Below are 22,077 nucleotides of genomic sequence, written 5' to 3'. Positions count from 1 at the left end.
ACTAGAGGGCGCTCTATTTGAACTTCCGCTGTCACTGGTGTGATAGCGTAAGTTCTATGCGGATGCCGGAGCCGGAGGTGCCACATGACGGGGACATCACGCCCGGGAGCCAGCCTCAGGTAATGTATACCGGCGGGGGGAGCGGCGGCAGCACCACCACAACAGATTGTGATCGGTTTCAGGCTGAAATCGATTCACAATCTGTTTGCAGGAAAGGCAGCCATACGATCCCTCTCTGATCAGATTCGATCAGATAGGGATCTGTCAGCTGGTCGATCTGATGGCACATCGACAAGTGTATGGCTGCCTTAAGACGTAATTGTACACTGGATGCAGATTACTTTAAACAAGGGGAAATACTGTCTAAAAAGTTTGTAGAAAAGGGCTATAGGTCAGAATCCCTTCAGGCCACACTGAAAGAATTCAGTGTTGAGCCACATAAACCCAAAATTCATTCTACTAAGACCACACCTAGATTTAAACTTTCCTTTATTACCCCTTATACTGAAGAATCCAGAAAAATTAAAAAGATAATAACTCAAAATTGGCCTATATTACAACAGGATCCCCTGTTGAGAGATATACTTCCTGAAAAACCGGGAGTAATTTTCAAGAGAGCCAGATCCATAAAAAACTGTATAGCACCCAGTAACATCAGGAAAGTATGTGAGGTGCCTAAAACCATGTTCCCTGCCGTCACAGGCAATTATAAATGTCATGTCAAAAGGTGCGGCTGTTGTCCATTCATCAAACACAGAATTAGAGAAATAGTTGATGGCCGACAACATAAAGTCATAATCAAACAATTTATCACGTGTGGCAGTGATTATGTAATATATCTTTTGTCTTGTGAATGCCCCAGATACTATGTAGGACGGACCACGCGTCCACTAAGACAAAGGTTTGGGGAACATAAAAGAAATATTTTGGATGGAAACGAAAAACATAGCGTCCACCGCCATTTTAAAGAATGCCATTCCAGTAGTGTTGACTCCCTCCGTATTCTTGGTTTAGAAATGATCTCTAAGAATCTCCATCGAGGAGAGAGATATAAGAGACTCTGCGAGAGAGAGACGTACTGGATTTTTAAAATGGATTCATTGAGCCCAAATGGTCTCAATGAAGGTTTGGAAATTTCCACATACATATAACGATCACACATATGACTACTTTTTAAAGGTTTTAGAGTCTTTTGATAATCTACATATCCTGTTCCTAACTTGTTCCCCCATCCCTCCACAGCTTCCACAATAATCCTTAGCAGTTCTCTGCCACTAGATGAGGGTGGTGAGTACCCATGAGATAGATATTGTCCATAGCAGGAACTGTAATTGATCTCCCAGTTAGCCATGCACTTCTTTTCCCTTCCCCCCCCTTCCCCCCCTACCTTTCCCCTCCCACTGTTCCCTCCCCCATCCCCCCCACCCAGCACACCCCCGATACCCCATCCACTCTCATAGGCATGTGACATGGCTTGATATGTGGCAATGTCCTTTTTTTACTTTATATATTTTTTATATTTCTTATACTTTGATTAAGGGCCTTTTTATCCATTTACCCTTAAGTTTATTATCAACAACCATTGGAGGATTTTTCAATGAATTTTTTGGGCTCCTGAAATATATATATGTATTACTTTGTTGATAATTTTTTATGAGTTTTTATATTAATTAATTGTGCATATATTTTTGTGTAATTGTATGCTATGCATGTAGGTACAACTTTTCACAATTTGTATCCACTATGTTGAAGTCCACAATCTTGTAATAGTAATGTGGCATGGTAAATAGTCTGGTAGCACTGGACAGCAAATTCAGACTGTGATATGAGATATATTTCGTCTTTTTAAATCTCATCATAATTCGATTAATGTCTGTATAAGTTATGTAGCAGCACAGGTGCACGCGCTGTGAGCCATTTTTTATCCCTCGTTTTTATCCTTCTTTTTTATCCATAGTATATGCATAAGTGTATGCCAGATCAGGCCGACACGCATGCACATTTGTCGCGTTGTAAATAAAGTTTATACAAACTTCCTTTTTTAGTTGCCATAACCACGGCATCTAAGCGTATATAAGTACGCCTCCCCGTGCGAGTGACGTCATCTGATGAAGGCGCAGAGCGCCGAAACGCGTCATGACGTCACACGCACCACGTCCATAGGCCCCGCCTACCGCCTCGCAAGACGAGCCTCCCAGAGACATCGGACACGTCGCTGCTGGCCACAGCGCGTGCAGCCTTGCCGCAGAGGGGTATAGCGGGTGGCTTTACCGCAGACAAGCGCTTTTGAATTCTTCTTCTTGTGAGTATCCACTTTTATGTGCAATAAAAGTTCTACCTGGTTAACGCACTTAGAGCGCTCCTTCCTTTCTTAAATGTCTATGTACAACTGATTGCACTCAGACCAAAGGGGGCTGAATAATTACGCACACCCCACTTTGCAGTTATTTATTTTTAAAAAATGTTTGGAATCATGTATGATTTTCGTTCCACTTCTCATGTGTACACCACTTTGTATTGGTCTTTCACGTGGAATTCCCATAAAATTGATTCACGTTTGTGGCAGTAATGTGACAAAATGTGGAAAACTTCAAGGGGGCCGAATACTTTTGCAAGCCACTGTAGTGTAGTATGTATAACAACAGGTAATGAAAGTAAGTAAACAATTATACTCACAAACCAGGGTCACCGATTAGGCAACTACTGTAAATGCAGGTGGGGAGATTAGACCTGTTCCCACTCAGGATTAAGATGTCGCTCTCTGTAGATAGGAAGATATAGGGTATATCACCCCTCCACCAGAGGTGGACACAGGCATCGCAAGAAGAGTACACAGAGGTGCCAACAGGATAAAATATACTAAAATTTAAAAAAATTCTAAGGGAGGCAGTGGTAGACTTACCTTCCCGAAGCAGACATGAAACTGACGATTTTCAAACAAAACAAAAATGTATTCACATACTCCAGAAATATAAAGTAACACGTTTTGCAGGTATATTCCCGCTTCTTCAGGCAATAAAAGGGAGGAGTATATAACAGTATAGTCGCCTGGACACACTAGGCGCCTCTTGTGTTTATGTGACTATACTGTTGTATACTCCTCATTTTTATTGCATGAAGAAGCGGGAATATACCTGCGAAATGCGTTGCTTTATATTTCTGGAGTATGTGAATACATTTTTGTTTTGTGTGAAAATCGACAGTTTCATGTCTGCTTCGGGGAGGTAAGTCCACCACTGCCTCCCTTAGAATTTTTTAAAATTTTAGCATATTTTATCCTGTTGGCGCCTCTGTGTACTGTTCTTGCGAATGGTATGAGGTCGAATCTTTGGAATTCTGGACAGTCCCCAGAAGCATTAACTAATACAGGGAAAGTCTGTTTGGCATTGGGACCATAGAGTATAGGAGATCCATCGGCTAGTTGGATGGCGAAAGGCTCACTGGCAACTCCAGGTGCTTTGCAAATTGAAGATTATGAGCAGATTATGAGCAGGCCAACAACAAGGAGAGCGATAACGAAGATAACCTCATCAATGCAGAGAGTGACTGGCAGATGATGATATTAGTAGAGTTGGTGATTGAATTCGGTATAGTGAATTTGAACAACGGAATACGATGTCAGTGCACATTAAGGATTAGTGCATTAGGGCCTGTACAAACAGACTGCGTTGCGTTGTGTTCTTATAACATCATGCATTTTTTTCAATTGCAAAGCCTTTTTAAAAATAATGAAAATTGTGATGAATTGTACACAGTAGTATGATGCGATTTTAGAAACTTGCAATCGCAGTGACTGCATTAGAAAATCGCATACAAAAAAGACAAGGAGATTGCATTTTTTCTAGGTCAAATCCCAGGAGACCTTGCAACTTCCTGTCGAAGGACTTTAAAGAGACTCAGAGACGAACAATACTAAAACTCTGATATTTACCCGGGGCTTTCTCCCGCCCCATAAACACGTCTAAGTCCCACACCGTCCTTCCGCAGTCTGCCGTTCAGCTGCGGTGAGCCCTGGTAACAGGCTCAGTTACATCAGCCGCTCTGCTGGATGCGTAATACAAAAGTACCTTCTCCATCATTATTTCATTCATATATAGATTATATACACCATGGGCTTGATTCACAAAAGAGTGCTAACTGTTAGCACGTCCGTTTTTGCACGAATTTTCGCGTTTGCGCGCGATTGCGAATTTTTGCGCGCAATTAAACGTTTTCACGCGCCAACCCCTTACCCATGTCAGCAGAGTTAAAAAAAAATAAAAACACGACAACGAAAAAAGTCCTTTATTGTTCTAAATTAACCAGGGATACTTACCTTGCGAAAATCCCACGCCAGTATCCTTAGAAGTGGTCCCACGCCAGTATCCTTAGAAGTGGTCCCACGCCAGTATCCTCTTAGGACATCTCACCACCCTCCCACACCGACGAACTCCCGCCACTGAATGGTCACAGTCAGCCTCTGCATCTGTATAGCAGAGGCTATGAACACGAAAATGTTGCCTTTGGAACAAGAAATTTCGGCAAACAGTGATGCGATCAAAATGGCCACTGGAAAATCCCAGAACGCTGGAGGCCACACTAGATGGTGAAACCAGCCATTTTTCACATAGATGGTGGGTCCAGGTGACCAGAGAAGGAGGTGCCCTGGTCCCACCTATTTATGTGAAATAACGCTCAGTCTGACACTCTGAGGTGGCCTCCGGGGAAGGGAATTCCCCAGCAGCCATTTTGTTTATTGTTTTAGCAAACAATTTTCGTGTTTCTAGCTTATGCAATACAGATTGCAGAGGTTGTCTATAGCCATTCAGCCCCGGGAGTTGGGCGGGTGCCTGGGACCACTCCTGAGGATACTGGCGTGGGACCACTCCTGAGGATACTGGCGTGGGATTATTGCAAGGTAAGTATCCCTGGTTAATCCAGAGCAATAAAGCACTTTTTTCGTTGTCGTGTTTTTATTTCTTTTTTTAACTCTCTGCTGAAATGGGTAAGTGGTAATGTGTACCCCTATACTCATTTCTCCTGGGGAGGGGGCGGCTTCCGGAGTCTGCTTGTTAAAGGGGACCCCCGGATGGCACCATGAACCACCCAGGATGTCGGCGGCCCCACCTCCTCCTGGGGCACCGGAGGTGGGGAAGAGCCCCTTATCCATGGATTGGACAAGGGCTCTGGGGGAGGTTGGCCGCCCCTCTCCCCCAGAGCCCCCCCCCCCATACCATGGACCATACGGGCTGGTATAGCTCAGGGTGCGAAGCCCCATGTGGCCGGGACTCCGCATTCTAGCTATCCCAGCCTGCATGGGGGACAAGGGGTTAAGGAGGCTTGGGAGGGGGTACCCCACGCTGTCTGTTTTCATGAAATGTATACAATATGTATACAGAACTCGGAATGCAGTAACCTTTACTGCAGCAGTGTCATTTTACACAGTTTAAAAACCATTTTTCCTATGAAACTTTAACCACTTCCCAACTGAGGGGTTTTACCCCCTGACCACCAGAGCAATTTTCACCTTTCAGCGCTCCTTCCATTCATTCGTCTATAATTTTATCATTACTTATCGCAATGAAATGAACTATATCTTGTTTTTTCGCCACCAATTAGGCTTTCTTTAGGTGGGACATTATGGCAAGAATTATTTTATTCTAAATGTGTTTTAATGGGAAAATAGGAAAAAATGTGGGAAAAAATTTATTATTTTTCAGTTTTCGGCCTTTATAGTTTTTAAATAATGCATGCTACTGTAATTAAAACCCATTAAATGTATATGCCTATTTATCCCGGTTATAAAACAGTTTAAATTATGTCCCTATCACAATGTTTGCCGCCAATATTTTAGTTGGAAATAAAGGTGCATTTTTTTCAGTTTTGCGTCCATCCCTAATTACAAGCCCATAGTTTATAAACTAACAGTGTTATACCCTCTTGACATAAATATTTAAAAAGTTCAGTCCCTAAGGTAACTATTTATGTATTTTTTTTAAATTGTAAATTTTTTATTTTTTTTTTAATTCCAAAAAAAAATAATTGGGGAGTGTGGGAGGTAAGGAGTTAATTTTTTGTGTAAAACAAGTTTATTTGTGTGTAAAAAATGGTTAGGGTGTAGTTTTACTATTTGGCCACAAGATGGCAACATTACCAATTTGTTTCATGCGACCTGCAAGCGTCCTTCCGGACGCTTGCAGGAAGTAGAAAGAGGCTGGGACTTTGTTATTTTTCACAATGATCGCGCTGCTCAGCCGAGCGGCAGCAGATCATTGCGGGGCTTAGATCAACGAACGGGAATGGATTTTCCCGTTCATTGATCTCTGGGCGAGCGGGCGGCGGCGTGTTTACTAGCGGCGGGCGGCGTGTTTACGAGCGGGAGCGCGGACAGCGGCAGGAGTGCGCAAAGTACGGATTTCTCCGTCCCTGGGGGTGAAAGGATGGAAAAAGGGGCGGAGAAATCCGTACGCGCGGGGGTAAAGTGGTTAAAATCGTTTATTTCAAAAACTATAAGGTCTTTTCACAATTTTTTTTTTTTACCATGTTCCTACTCATCTGCTTAATATACATGCCAAATGTGGTGATGATAGCATGTAAGGGGGCTTCACAATTAACCACGGAATTTAGCACTATTGACTTCAATGTAAACGCAAATTCGGTACTCGGAATTGCCGAATTTTCGAGTTTCGAGTGCTTACTCGGAACTGCCAAATTCCGATGGCAAACTGGAAATTCGGAATCCGAGAGCTCAGCCCTAATACCAGTTGCCTCGCTGTCCTGTTGATCCTCTGCCTCTAATACTTTTATCCATAGACCTGAACAAGCATGCAGCAGATCAGGTGTTTCTGACATTATTGTCAGATCTGACAAGATTAGCTGCATTCTTGTTTCTGGTGTTATTTAGACACTTCTGCAGCCAAACAGATCAGCAGGACTGTCAGATAACTGGTATTGTTTAAGGCTGCTTGCACACCAAGACGTTACAGGCGCACGTTAGTGCGCCTGTAACGCTCCCCCAACGCACAGCAATGTAACACAAGTGGGCTGTTCACACAGCCCACGTTGCGTTACATGTAACGCTGCACGTTCTGTGCAAAGTGCAGCATGCTACGGCGTTGGAGCGGCTATAGCCGCGTTAGACTGTTTGCACATGCGCAGTGGGGGGCGGAGGAGGCGGGGAGAGCCAGCTACAGTAGCCGCGCACATGGCTACTTAATATTCACTGCACTGGCGGGCGCTGATTGGCCGGCGGGACCACGTGATGCGGAGTGTCTCGCTCCGCATCACGTGGTCCCGCTGGCCAATCAGCGCCACTCTGGGAGATATTATGGGCATCGAGCAGCCTAACGCGGCTCACTCTACCGTCGGCTTTTGCAGCACCATACGTTGTGTTAGGTGCACGTTATGCGACCTTAACGTGCCACCTAACACAACGTCTTGGTGTGCAAGAAGCCTAAAAGGATATAAATATGGCAGCATCCATATTCCTCTCAATTCAGTTGTCCTTTAAGCTAGATCAGAATGCACCGTGCTCAATAAGTAACTGTACAGGAAGGATAGATCTCACTATATATCGCAGTTACAGTACTTATAGTGTATTTCTCTGTCCACAGCCTGGATGATACTGTAGCGATACAGCCATGCACAAGCAAGTCACAGATGAGAAGCAATTCCCTCAATAATCATGCACCAGCTTACACAGGAAGTATAGGTCTCACTGGCTGGTGCTTTTGAAGTAATCCATGCAGGCCCAGAGGAGTGTGCAGATAGCAAACAGGCTAGAATTTACTGACCACGGCTCATGAGTCTCTGACTGACGTATGACGCATGCGCCTGCCCAGTTTCCACTATAGCCAGATACAGAATACTGCAAAACAGGTTTACTATAACAGAAGTTCCATTACATCAGGGTTTACTATACCAAAAAATGTGACGCCTTTGCAAGTCGCAAATGCGTTTTGTGTGCATATTACACCGCCCCAAGGCTGGCGAAAATTCATCTTGTGAGCTGGAACACATATTTAAATTACAGTGTCACAAGCAGCCAGAGCTTACAGTTAAGGTAGCCATACACCTGAAGATTATGGGCAGATTTGACACAGAGACAAATTTATCTCTAATCGAATCTGATTAGAGATAAATTTGTCTCTTTGTCGACGCTGCCCATATACTGCAGGGCGATTCCTGTCCGATTACAGCATGAAATCTTCAGGGAATTGGCCGAGCTCGCCGCTTCCACCCACCGCTGCCCCCCAATGTATAAATGTGCTCCCCAGTGTAGGCATTTATACATTAACTGTCCTGAAGCAGCTTTCATAATTCATACATTACCTGTCCTATGGCAGCTTTCGTAGATCACCTTCATAGATTTATACATTACCTGTCCTGTGGCAGCCTTCACAGCCGCATATACGCTGGTGGCACATAGCGTCTGACATCAGCAGCGTGTATGCGGCTGTTAGAACCTGGGGAGAGATGGACGGACACTGCACGATGGCTGCTATAGGACAGGTAATGTATAAATGCACACAAGCAGGGGGCACATTTATACATTACCGCCGCACACCTGACCAACCAACTTCAGCCCGACCTCTAGCAGCATGTGTGATTGACAATGCAACCAATTTTCGTCCCTAAATTGGTCGCTTTGTCGGTCGGCATGCACTAAGTCGCCTAATGTATGACCACCTTTAGACTTTTTCTGCTATGCCAGGCCAAATTGCATAGGTAATTGGGTCTTATCAGAATCTTACTGGAAAGCACAGCACCAGCCCCCACGTGCGACGAGATTGACGGGTGTTTGTTGTAAGGAGTTACTCCCATACACTTATAATGCTGCTTGCCTGGGACCTGGACATGTAGTTTACTATACTTGAATACTTACTATATCAGAGTTTACTATAACGAGGTTATACTGTAGCGGGTAGTGACAGGCATTAGCTTATATTGTGGCTCATCATCAGATACTGTCTCTGGGGGTCTGCCTATCATTGGTGTACACTGTCACTGGGGTCTGCCTATCACTGGAGCACACTGTCACTGGGGTCTACCTATCATCAGAGTATACTGTCACTGGGGTCTACCTATCATCAGAGTATACTGTCACTGGGGTCTGCCTATCATCAGAGTATACTGTCACTTGGGTCTGCCTATCACTGGTGTACACTATCACTGGGGTCTGCCTATCACTGGTGTACACTATCACTGGGGTCTGCCTATCACTGGTGTACACTATCACTGGGGTCTGCCTATCACTGGAGCACACTGTCTCTGGGGTCTGCCTATCACTGGAGCACACTGTCTCTGGGGTCTGCCTATCACTGGAGCACACTGTCACTGGGGTCTGCCTATCACCAGGTTATACGGTCACTGGGGTCTGCCTATCACTGGTGTACACTATCACTGGGGTCTGCCTATCACTGGAGCACACTGTTACTGGAGTCTGCCTATCACTGGAGTACACTGTCACTGAGGGCTGCCTATCACCAGGATACACTGTCACTGGGGTCTGCCTATCACTGGAGCACACTGTTACTGGAGTCTGCCTATCACTGGAGTACACTGTCACTGAGGGCTGCCTATCACCAGGATACACTGTCACTGGGGTCTGCCTTTCACTGGAGCACACTGTCACTGGAGTCTGCCTATCACTGGAGTACACTGTCACTGAGGGCTGCCTATCACCAGGATACACTGTCACTGAGGTCTGCCTATCCTGGAGCACACTGTCACTGGGTCTGCCTATCACTGGTGTGCACTGTCACTAGGGTCTGCCTATCACTGGAGCACACGGTCACTGTGGTATGTCTATCACTGGAGTACACTGTCACTGGGGTCTGCCTATAACCAGGCTATACTGTCACTGGGGTCTGCCTATCATCAGAGTATACTTCCACTGGAGTCTGTCTATCACTGGAGTTCCGAGTACACTGTCACTGAGGTCTGCCTATCACTGAAGCATACCGTCACTGGGTTCTGCCTATCACTGGAGCACACTGTCTGCCTCTGAGGTCTTCCTATTACTGGAGCACACTGTCACTGGGGTCTGCTTATCATTATAGTATAGTGTCACTGGTGTCTACCTATCACTGGAGTACACTGTCACTGAGGGCTGCCTATCACCAGGATACACTGTCACTGAGGTCTGCCTATCACTGGAGCACACTGTCACTGGAGTCTGCCTATCACTGGAGCACACTGTCACTGGGTCTGCCTATCACTGGTGTACACTGTCACTACTGGGTCTGCCTATCAGCGGAGCACACTGTCACTGTGGTATGTCTATCACTGGAGTACACTGTCACTGGGGTCTGCCTATAACCAGGATATACTGTCACTGGGGTCTGCCTATCATCAGAGTATACTTCCACTGGAGTCTGTCTATCACTGGAGTTCAGAGTACACTGTCACTGAGGTCTGCCTAGTATCACTGAAGCATACCGGTGTAGTGAAACATTTTGCTACCCATCATATTTTGCAACTTGCCATAGAGGACAGTGTATGCCTGTGTAGGCGTGGCTCCTCTCTGTTAACACGCCTGTAATTTTTTGCAACCACAGATCCCATTGAGCTAGAAGGGGGATTGTTCCCTCCAGGGGGGGGTTATTAGTTGAGCAAGAGGGGGGATTGTTCCCTCCAGGGGAGTTTATTAGTTGAGTAAGAGGGGGGATTGTTCCCTAGGCGGAGTTATTAGTTGAGCAAGAGGGGGGATTGTTCCCTCCAGGGGGGGGTTATTAGTTGAGCAAGAGTGGAGGGTTCTGTGTGAGAATAGGGTTTAGTTGGGTTGCATTTTCTGATACAGATAGGTTTAGGTTGCACTTTCTGATAGCTATACCTATAAATAAGTGCAACCGGTTGCAAAATCTGATAAAGTTGCAAAAAATTTCACCACACCGTCACTGGGTTCTGCCTATCACTGGAGCACACTGTGTGCCTCTGAGGTCTTCCGATCACTGGAGCACACTGTCAATGGGGGTCTGCATATCACCAGGTTATAGTGTCACTGGGGTCTGCATATCACCAGGTTATACTGTCACTGGGGTCTGCCTATCACTTGAGTACACTGCCAATGGGGTCTGCATATCACCAGGACATAAGGCTATCACTGCTGTGCTCTGACAGAGCGCCATAAGGCCAGGCGACGGAGGCGTGCTCTATAAGGCAGGGGAGGCGTCTGCTTACGTCTGAGCAGTGAGTTGAGAGCGGGGAGAAGCTTACGTCAGAGCTCTGCTGCTGTCTGTGTGGAATCCACACAGACAGCAGCAGAGCTCTGACGTAAGTGGATGTGTGAGGTGAGTGCAGCAATATGGCGGCGCCCTGACCTCTTCTATACGGGGAACGGTACAACACAACCCATCTTGTGTGCCGTGTGTGAGGCGTGTCACCTCCTATGTGTGAGGCCATGTGTCCCCTGCACTGTGTGCATGTATGTGTGTGCCCTCCATGTGTGCCGTGCAGGACACATGAGCAGTGTGTGAGGCCATGTGTCCCCTACACTGTGTGCATGTATGTGTGTGCCCTCCATGTGTGCCGTGCAGGACACATGACATGAGGAGAGTGTGAGGCCATGTGTCCCCTACACTGTGTGCATGTATGCGTGTGCCCTCCATGTGTGCCGTGCAGGACACATGAGCAGTGTGTATGATCATGTGTCCTCTGCATTGTGTATGGGTGTAACTCTTATGTTGTATGGGGCTTCCCCCTTTGCCATGTAGCAGCTTTGCACAATGTGTTGATGAAGCAATCATACCTGCCAACTGTCCTGGGTTTTGGAGGCATGGTCGTGTGGCACCTCCCGCCAACACACACTCACTCTCTCTGTGTTGTGATGCTGTGCCCCAGTCCTGTGCTGGGGCACACAGTGGTAGATGTGCTTCTCTCACCTCCAGGCATTCCAGTAATGTGTGTCCTCTCGCCTCTCAATCTACTGCTTCATTCTCCTGAATCGCTTGATGACACACAACGTGAGGAGATCGAGATGTCGGCTATTATAGCGAGAGGAAAGATGCACATCGCTGGGGCCTAACCGAAGGTAGAGAGATAAGCACATCTGCTGTTGTGCCCACACTGCTGCATACACTAGCACAAGGGTGTGGGAGACGCGCATGTCCAACCAGACACCAGGGAACTATATAGGGGAGGGAGCTCACCACATGTAACTTTGGGACACCACTAAATGTGTGGCAGGGCCAAGTCTTAGTGTTTCTTTTTCCTGGCTCCAAAAGCTTGGCGGTATGAAGTGCATCAAGGGTCCCATCGCTGGATTTATGATCAGGAGGAGGATATGGGAAGCCTCTGCTCCCTCTACCAAGGTATGTATTACACTTTTTGTCCTGTGAATCTCACAGGTTTGCTTTGTTTCTAAATTTTACTCTCCATACACCCGTTCCTCATTACTGGTTTGTTTTAGATCTGTGCCTGGCTTATCCGATAAACAATTAGTATCTTCTTGATGCTTAAGCCTCGTATACACACTTTATTACTACTGTATTGCTTTATAAAGTGCTAACATATTCCATGGTGCTGTACAGAGTAGTTGAAGAGTGTCGCCCGGCAGGGATAGAGACTGGACCTTCGGGAGTCAATTTGAGGCCCAATGCTGTAAAAACTCATCACTAGCCTCTGGCACACGACAGTGTGGGGTGGGTGTGGAGAACAATGCCTATGGGTGTCACTCGGATGCTGCGATCCATGCTGTATCATTAGGCAGTGTTTTGGGGGGTTCCAGGGGGAGGGGCGGCAATGGTGTTAGGGCAATTTCTGATTTCTTGTTGAAATCTATTGGAAATTGGTGTGCAGTGGGTGGGCAAGCGATGAGATCGTTCTCTGATCAGAGAGATATCTAACTAATAATGGGTACACACGATGTGATTTCCCGCTCGATCTGCGGGATCAATCGATTATTTCCGACATGTTCGATCGGGTTTCGATCTATACAGCCTTCGATTTTTGCACACTTAACATGCAAAATCGAAGGCTGTATCGATCGAAACCCGATCAAACATATCGGAAATAATCGATTTCGCTGATCGAGTGGGAAATCGCCTCGTGTGTACCCAGCATAATGGTCAATCTAGTACCCTAGTCTACTTTAGGGGAATCCGCAGGAAACCTCATAGAGATCAGTTCTCCAATCACAATACCTTCTTGCAGCTCGAAGCATTGTGATTATGCAACTAGTGTGGGCGTAGTTTACTACAACCTATTGAAAACCTAGCAGTTTGAGAGGTTGGTGTCCACCCAATCACATTACTGAATTTCCCTATAAGGTTTACTGCTGGGTCCCCTAAAGTAGACTAACGCCCAGTCTGGTGACCATCGTTATATCTATCTATCTCTTAAAGAGAACCCAAGGCCGGGTTCTAGAAATGAAATCACAATACAGAGACTGGGTCTGCCTAAAGAGCCCAGCCTCTGTTGCTATTTAGATTCCCCCTAAGGCCCCCCCCTGCGCTCAGCGAGACCCCATAATTCACAGCCACGCTGTGCGGCTGTGTTTACCTTGGTAACGTCAGTCTCCGCTCTCCCCCGCCTCCTGCAGAGCTCCAGTCCCCTCCCGCGTCCCTTCCCTCCAATCAGCGTGGATGGAAGGGAATTGGGCGGGGACCGGAGTTGTGCAGGAGGCGGGGGAGAGTGGAGACTGGCATTACAAAGGTAAACTCAGCCGCTGCTGACGCGCTCAGTGTCGGCATCGCGGCTGTGATTTATGGGGTCTCAGAGAGCGCGCGCGCTTGGGGGGCTTTGGGGGAATCTAAATGGCAACAGAGGCTGGGCTCTTTAGGCAGACCCAGCCTCTGTATTGGGATTTCATTCCTAGAACCCCGCCTCGGGTTCTCTTTAAACGATATATAAGGCAACCTAAGATAGAAAAGTTTTACTCACCTGGGGCTTCTTCCAGCCTCTAGAAGTCTGTCAAACTGGTCCTTCAAGGGCCAAGGTCCTCACACATTTTTGACACATCTCAAATTAATTGATGGGTCTGAACCAGGAAAGGTGTGTTCGATCAGGTAGAACACATTTATCTTTCTGTGTCCATCCTAAACAATGGCATGGATCTGGCCTTCCAGGCCTGGAGTTCGACACCTGTGTTCTAGAGGCTGTAGGAAGCGGCAGGTGAGTAAAACCTTTCTAAGGTCCCACATGTATCCTTTAACTTGTACTCTAGTAAGGATGTCATGCTTGTTTGGGTATTGCAGTGTTCTATAGAAACTTTCTCCAGCCGGGTGGCATGAAAAAGTAGCTGGGTGGGGCGAAATGAGAGAAAGCAGGGCCGGCGCTTCTTTGCACAACTCTGCTTACAGCAGAGGAGGAGGTGAGCTGATGACAGCCGGGTGCTCACCAAAATTAGCTGGGTGGAGCACCCCGGCTAAAAGATCCTGGGGAGAACACTGTACTAGAAGAATTCTGGGTCTACAGCCATGTACTCATGTACAAGCCATGTCACCGGGTGGGGATCACCACTTTGCCTCCATTGTGGTGTAAAGATGGATGACGTTATGGCTGAGGACTCCCTGATCCCAGCGTTTCATTTCTGCAGTGTTTTTTTTCTTTAAATGTTTGTTCTTATTCATAAGTGTCAGTCAGGCAGTATTCCAGTGTAACGTGGCCAATCATTGGGGTGCAGGAGTCCCCTGAACTGACATGCCCCCATCTACAATTAGGAAGAGGCTGTATCTAGGAAAGTTTTGGTTTGCCCTATCTCTTGTTTATCTGCTCCCAGCGCCATAAGAAAGACGCACAGCAGCGCATGCAGCGATAAATGAGCAGAATGCGTCATATGAAAAAAATGCAGAGTGACATCAGTGTTTGTGTGTATGAACAAATTGTGGATGCACCCATTTTTTGTCCGTTTTGCTGATTCACGGCGGAACACAGGAACTGACTATTTAGTAAGCGCGATGCAAACTCCCGACCTGCTCGATGATTCTGGACAGCATGCATGGTGTGACATCGTGGATGCGTGCCTATGAAATAGCCGCCAGGAGACTTGGGCACAGGATACAGCCGATAAACGGCTAACCCTGCTCCTGGCAGTTTTGATTACTATTCCACCTTCAGGTCTGGACTCCAACTGGACACACACGACTGAAGTGGACGGCGCACTGCCCACTCTGAACGGCCATTTGTGATCTGGCTCAATGTGAACCAAGCCCAACACTGGCACTTGCAGGAATGTTATGACTGGCAGTGTGTGTACGGTGAAGGAGGCTGTATGATAGGTTCTCTTATGTTCAGTTCTGCTTTAGGCCACGAGAATCTCCCAGACTTCCATTCTGCCATGATTACAGTGTAGAAAGTAGGGGGGGATGCAGGCTCTGTGCTCGGGTGGGTGTGTGTGTGTGTGGGGGGGGGGTTGGGGTGATGGGGGCTGGGCCCTACACTAAATCCACATCCTGATTGCTGTCTGTCCTTTCTGCACCTCTTACTGTGCTGCTGATAAAAGAGCTTTCCTGGCAGAAGGGTTCTCTTAGGAGAAGTCTAATATTTACCTGCCCTGGAGAGCCCTTCATGCCAGGATGGTGGAATTAACTCCTCTACTGTTGGATGGAATTAGCATTACTCCACCCTGTGACATGCCCCGTGCTTTAGAGATGGAAAATGGCTTACATCAGTGATCCTCCACCTGTCAGTGTGACCAGCCTGAGTCTGCCTGACAGGATATTGGGGCATTATACAGGGGCAGTGGCAGCAGTGTATGGCAGGGAACATTTGTACAGCTGTAAGATATGGGGCATTATACAGAGGCAGCATATGGGGGAATTATACAGCAGAAGCATAAGGGGCATTATACAGAGGCAGCCTACGGGGGAATTATACAGCAGAAGCATAAGGGGCATTATACAGAGGCAGCATACGGGGGAATTATACAGCAGAAGCATAAGGGGCATTATACGGGGGTATTATACAGCACCAGCATACAGGGGGGAGCATACGCCATTTGTCTTTTCACACAAATGAACTGCAGGATCAATGGGAAAATCAATGCATGTATGGCCTGCTTAACCATTTCTAGTGCTGGGGCCACACATTTATCTGTGTTCTTATGGAATCACGTAATGCTCGTGCAGTTGCTGTACCTTGTAGTATAAATGTAGATGTCCCTCGCCTCCCTAGTTGTCTCCATCCTCTCCTGCACTGTATGCGTGACTGCTGAAGTAAGAGTAACTGATGTTTGGTCTCTTCTCTCTGCAGAAAGCACCATGGCCTTGTTACACAGAACAGCTGCCCTCTTCCTGTCTCAACGGTGGCTGACTGTCAGCAGACAGTTCCTCAGGTAAAAGCATTCCTCCAGCAGCCTTGGCATATACTAATCCTCCTTGTACACATGCTGCCCTCTCCTCCCAGTACACATTGCATTCTCGTACACTCCAGCTTCTCCTCCTTGTACGCACTGCCCTCTCCTCCTTATATATGCACTATTCTCTCCTTGTGCATGCTCTGCCCTCGTTCATGTGCTGCCCTCACCTCATATATGCACTGTTCTCTCCTCGTGCATGCTCTGCCCTCATGCACGTCCTCTTCGTGCACGGGCCCGCCTCCTCTTTGTGGACGGGCCCGCCTCCTCTTTGTGGACGGGCCCGCCTCCTCTTTGTGGACGGGCTCGCCTCCTCTTCTTGCACGGGCTCGCCTCCTCTTCTTGCACGGGCTCGCCTCCTCTTCTTGCACGGGCTCGCCTCCTCTTCTTGCACGGGCTCGCCTCCTCTTCTTGCACGGGCTCGCCTCCTCTTCTTGCACGGGCTCGCCTCCTCTTCTTGCACGGGCTCGCCTCCTCTTCTTGCACGGGCTCGCCTCCTCTTCTTGCACGGGCTCGCCTCCTCTTCTTGCACGGGCTCGCCTCCTCTTCTTGCCCGGGCTCGCCTCCTCTTCTTGCCCGGGCTCGCCTCCTCTTCGTGCCCGGGCTCGCCTCCTCTTCGTGCCCGGGCTCGCCTCCTCTTCTTGCCCGGGCTCGCCTCCTCTTCTTGCCCGGGCTCGCCTCCTCTTCGTGCCCGGGCCCCCCCTCTCCTCCTCCTTTTCGTGCCCGGGCCCCCCCTCTCCTCCTCCTTTTCGTGCACGTGCCCCCCCTCTCCTCCTCCTTTTCGTGCACGTGCCCCCCCCTCTCCTCCTCCTTTTCGTGCACGTGCCCCCCCTCTCCTCCTTTTCGTGCACGTGCCCCCCTCTCCTCCTCCTTTTCGTGCACGGGCCCCCCTCTCCTCCTCCTTTTCGTGCACGGGCCCCCCCTCTCCTCCTCCTTTTCGTGCACGGGCCCCCCTCTCCTCCTCCTTTTCGTGCACGGGCCCCCCTCTCCTCCTCCTTTTCGTGCACGGGCCCCCCTCTCCTCCTCCTTTTCGTGCACGGGCCCCCCTCTCCTCCTCCTTTTCGTGCACGGGCCCCCCTCTCCTCCTCCTTTTCGTGCACGGGCCCCCCCTCTCCTCCTCCTTTTCGTGCACGGGCCCCCCTCTCCTCCTCCTTTTCGTGCACGGGCCCCCCTCTCCTCCTCCTTTTCGTGCACGGGCCCCCCTCTCCTCCTCCTTTTCGTGCACGGGCCCCCCTCTCCTCCTCCTTTTCGTGCACGGGCCCCCCTCTCCTCCTCCTTTTCGTGCACGGGCCCCCCTCTCCTCCTCCTTTTCGTGCACGGGCCCCCCTCTCCTCCTCCTTTTCGTGCACGGGCCCCCCTCTCCTCCTCCTTTTCGTGCACGGGCCCCCCTCTCCTCCTCCTTTTTGTGCACGGGCCCCCCTCTCCTCCTCCTTTTTGTGCACGGGCCCCCCTCTCCTCCTCCTTTTTGTGCACGGGCCCCCCTCTCCTCCTCCTTTTTGTGCACGGGCCCCCCTCTCCTCCTCCTTTTTGTGCACGGGCCCCCCTCTCCTCCTCCTTTTTGTGCACGGGCCCCCCTCTCCTCCTCCTTTTTGTGCACGGGCCCCCCTCTCCTCCTCCTTTTTGTGCACGGGCCCCCCTCTCCTCCTCCTTTTTGTGCACGGGCCCCCCTCTCCTCCTCCTTTTTGTGCACGGGCCCCCCTCTCCTCCTCCTTTTTGTGCACGGGCCCCCCTCTCCTCCTCCTTTTTGTGCACGGGCCCCCCCTCTCCTCCTCCTTTTCGTGCACGGGCCCCCCCTCTCCTCCTTTTCGTGCACGGGCCCCCCTCTCCTCCTTTTCGTGCACGTGCCCCCCCTCTCCTCCTCCTTTTCGTGCACGTGCCCCTCTCCTCCTCCTCCTCCTCCTTAGTGCACGTGCCCCCCTCTCCTCCTCCTTAGTGCACGTGCCACCCTCTCCTCCTCCTTAGTGCACGTGCCGCCCTCTACTCATGCACGCGCTGCTCTCTCATTAATAAAAATTTTGATGCTCTGTTCACTCCTTGACATCAGGTATGTTTTGTCCTTCAGCCTCTCAGCACCTTGTGCCGCTATCCAGAAACTGACACGGGTTCGGGTGGTGGACAATAGTGCTCTGGGAAACACCCCCTACCACAAACCCCCACGATGCATCCACGTCTATAACAAGAATGGTGTGGGAAAAGTGGGAGACAGAGTTCTCCTGGCCATTAAAGGACAGAAAAAGAAAGCTGTAATCGTTGGCCACAGGATGCCCGGACCCTCCATGACTCCTCGCTTTGATTCCAACAATGTGGTACTGATAGAGGACAATGGCAACCCAGTAGGCACCAGAATCCGTGTGCCAATCTCGTCATGCCTAAGGACAAAAGGGGGCGAGTATTCCAAGCTGCTGGCCATTGCTCAGGCCATAGTGTAATGTGGACTAGCTGCTTCCCTCCTTAATATTTTTTCTTAATAAAAATGTGTTCTCAGAGATAACTGTGTACATTTATTTCCTGAGAATGCCAGGAGCCCCCATCACCCTTTCAGCTGCCGAGCTTACTGTGTACACTGCCTTCCTTAGAATGTCAGGAGCCCCCATCACCTTCTTAGCTGCCGAGCTTACTGTGTACATTGCTTTCCCGAGAATGGCAGGAGCCCCCATCACCCTCTCAGCTGCCGAGTTTACTGTGTACATTGCTTTCCCGAGAATGGCAGGAGCCCCCATCACCCTCTCAGCTGCCAAGCTTACTGTGTACATTGCTTTCCCGAGAATGGCAGGAACTCCCCATCACCCTCTCAGCTGCCGAGCTTACTGTGTACATTGCCTTCCCGAGATTGGCAGGAGCTCCCCATCACACTCTCAGCTGCCGAGCTTACTGTGTACATTGCTTTCCTGAGAATGCCAGGAGCCCCCCCATCACCCTCTCAGCTGCCGAGCTTACTGTGTACATTGCTTTTCCGAGAATGGCAGGAGCTCCCCATCACCCTCTCAGCTGCCGAGCTTACTGTGTACATTGCTTTCCCGAGAATGGCAGGAGCTCCCCATCACCCTCTCAGCTGCCGAGCTTATAGTGTACATTGCCTTCCCGAGAATGGCAGGAGCTCCCCATCACCCTCTCAGCTGCCGAGTTTACTGTGTACATTGCTTTCCCGAGAATGGCAGGAGCTCCCCATCACCCTCTCAGCTGCCGAGCTTACTGTGTACATTGCTTTCCTGAGAATGGCAGGAGCTCCCCATCACCCTCTCAGCTGCCGAGCTTACTGTGTACATTGCTTTCCCGAGAATGGCAGGAGCTCCCCATCACCCTCTCAGCTGCGGAGCTTACTGTGTACACTACCTTCCCGAGAATGCCAGGAGCTCCCCATCACCCTCTCAGCTGCCGAGCTTACTGTGTACATTGCTTTCCCGAGAATGGCAGGAGCCCCCCATCACCCTCTCAGCTGCGGAGCTTACTGTGTACATTGCTTTACCGAGAATGGCAGGAGCCCCCCATCACTCTCTCAGCTGTCGAGCTTACTGTGTACATTGCTTTCCCGAGAATGGCAGGAGCCCCCCCCCCCCCCATCACCCTCTCAGGTAGGGGGAACACAGGATCAGGTGTTAGCTCTGGATCAAATTCGGATGAAATCCAAATGAGTTTCTTTCGGATTTCATCCTCCTAATTAGTGCAGCTGAGCAAGGGGGGGGGGGGGGGTCTAAACTTAACCAGCAGCCTTCTTCTTTAACCTGTCCCACGGCGTTTCCTATGCTGCGTTCCAAGCTGCGGTCACGTGACTAAGAAACACTTCCTCCTTCCAGGTTGAAGGAGGAAGTGTAGTAGTCACGTGACGCGGCGTGGGATTGGTTAAAGAATAAGGCTGCTGGGTAAGTTTAACCCCCCACCCCCAGCACACACCCACTTATCTGCACTAAATAGGAGGCTGAATGGAACTCATTCGGATTTCATCCGAACTTGATCCAGTGCTCATCCCTGCCCAGGATGCAGTAGAAGGGAAGAGGACATGTCCCACCAGGCTTGTCATCTAAGAGGAGAGTGGACACAGTACACTAAGGAGAAGATGAGCTGTCCCATCAGGCTAACAATCTAAGGGGTGAGGGAACACAGCACACAGTAGGAGAAGTAGACCCGTCCCATCATGCTTGCAATCTAAGAAGTGAGGGAACACGGTACAGCAGCAAGGGAAGAGGCCCTGTCCCATCAGTAAAACAATCTGAGAGCTCGTGAAGAACTACACATGCACTTTCATTGTGGGTGGAGCTGCAGTTTCCGGAAAATCTTTTCCTGTCTTGGGATGTTGTGAAGAACACTATGTACTCTGAACATCATTCTCAGCCTGAACTTTTTATTTTTGAGTGGCCGGAGCTCTGCATTATTCATGGTGGTGTAAAGTGGAGCATGAGGAATCCATTACTGACAATACTGATACTTCTATTAATAAAGATCTACAAGGTATTAATGTCATTTTATCTCCTTACCCACAATCCCTTTTTGTCATCTTGATCCCTTGTCAGAATTTAGCCAAAACTTTGACAGTTTAGGTCACTGCGCTGCGGAGATATTTTCATTAAAGAACAATTATTGTAAAAGAAAAAAGTACTAATATGTCACAGTGACTTGTGTAAAAAAATGAGTTCCTTGCCAAAGTGTGTATCTACTACTGATTGATGTAATTCTGGGGGGAGCATATCTGGCTACCCCATGGCAATGGTGTGCCCGAGTCTATGGGGGGGTCACAACTTATACACCTTCACCCTGATGAGAGCTGTATGGCCTAGAAATCGCCCTAGCTCAAATAAGTTGATGAAACTGAATCGGGAAAGGGGTGGTTGATCAAGTAGAACAATTTTCTCAATTTTTTAGTCCAGGCTAAACACTGGCATGGATATGTCCTTCAAGGACTGGAGTTGAACACCTGTGCTTTAAAGTCTTTCTTCAAGAAACACCACACCTGCTGGTAGGCCTTTTCCAGAACTACATTGGTCTGCTTATGGCAAGACAGAGGCGAGTGTTCCATCCTGCTTCTGCTGGATCTCTCGGAGGCTCTTGATAGAGTTGACCATTAAAAGTTACAGGAGTATTGTGTTATCAATGTTTTAAATCTCTTAAGAGGTTTATGTCCTTCTTGGATGGCAGAATACAAAACATATCCTTGGTATATGTCTTACCATGCACTACTACAGTACAGTATGCTTGGGGCTCGATACTCTCCCCTTTTACAATATATGTGCTATCTCTTGAAAAAGTTACCTAAAAACGTGGCTCGCTATTTTAGATCAGGGGTCCCCAAACGTTTTGGGTCGAGGGCCGGGTCAACATACTTCAGACTGCTGGGGGGCCGGAGTATACATAAAATAATGTAGAAGTCTTTGTGCACCAGACAGTGAAGCATACCTAGGTGACAACCTGCAGTCCAATTGGACGACAGTGTCACCTGATATGGAATTTGATTGGAAACCTGCGAATTACTGCTTTCTGGCTTCATTCTATATGCGGACCACCAATATTTAAAGATGTAGCTGACCGCATCTGTAATACATTTTGTGTGTGGGGGGCCGGTAAAAAAGCCTCGGGGCCACATTCGGCCCGCAGGCCTTAGTTTGAGGACCACTGTTTTAGAGCTTCTCGGAGCTGTGCTGATGACACCTAGCTTTATTTTCTTATATTTTGCCATTAACCTCCTCAGCGGTATGGACGAATATATCCGTCCATCACCGCCGGAGGTCGCCGCTCAGGCCCTGCTGGGCCGATTTTTACAAACTAAAAAGCAGCACACGCAGCCGGCACTTTGCCAGCCGCGTGTGCTGCCT

The 22,077-nt window shown here is 48.8% G+C and overlaps 1 protein-coding gene across 7 annotated transcripts; it reads left to right on the top strand.

Annotated features, from left to right (window-relative positions):
- Positions 1–10,939: 10,939 nt before the first annotated feature.
- Positions 10,940–18,764, top strand: MRPL14 (mitochondrial ribosomal protein L14). 7 transcript variants are annotated; one of them, XM_068232628.1, is made up of 4 exons: positions 11,283–11,319; positions 12,204–12,290; positions 16,171–16,252; positions 18,336–18,764. In XM_068232628.1, the coding sequence occupies exons 2-4, from the start codon at positions 12,263–12,265 to the stop codon at positions 18,700–18,702; spliced, it is 477 nt and encodes a 158-aa protein (XP_068088729.1). In that variant the 5' UTR covers positions 11,283–11,319; positions 12,204–12,262; the 3' UTR covers positions 18,703–18,764. The 7 variants fall into 7 exon arrangements, with proteins under 7 accessions (XP_068088730.1, XP_068088731.1, XP_068088734.1 ...); XM_068232629.1 differs by lacking the exons at positions 11,283–11,319; positions 12,204–12,290 and adding an exon at positions 10,940–10,969; XM_068232630.1 differs by lacking the exons at positions 11,283–11,319; positions 12,204–12,290 and adding an exon at positions 11,219–11,270.
- The last annotated feature ends 3,313 nt before the right edge of the window (positions 18,765–22,077 follow it).

Source organism: Hyperolius riggenbachi, chromosome 4, assembly GCF_040937935.1.
Source record: "Hyperolius riggenbachi isolate aHypRig1 chromosome 4, aHypRig1.pri, whole genome shotgun sequence".
NCBI lineage: Eukaryota > Metazoa > Chordata > Amphibia > Anura > Hyperoliidae > Hyperolius > Hyperolius riggenbachi.
Note: the sequence above shows the minus strand (reverse complement) of the source record. Positions and strands in the feature narration are given on the sequence as shown.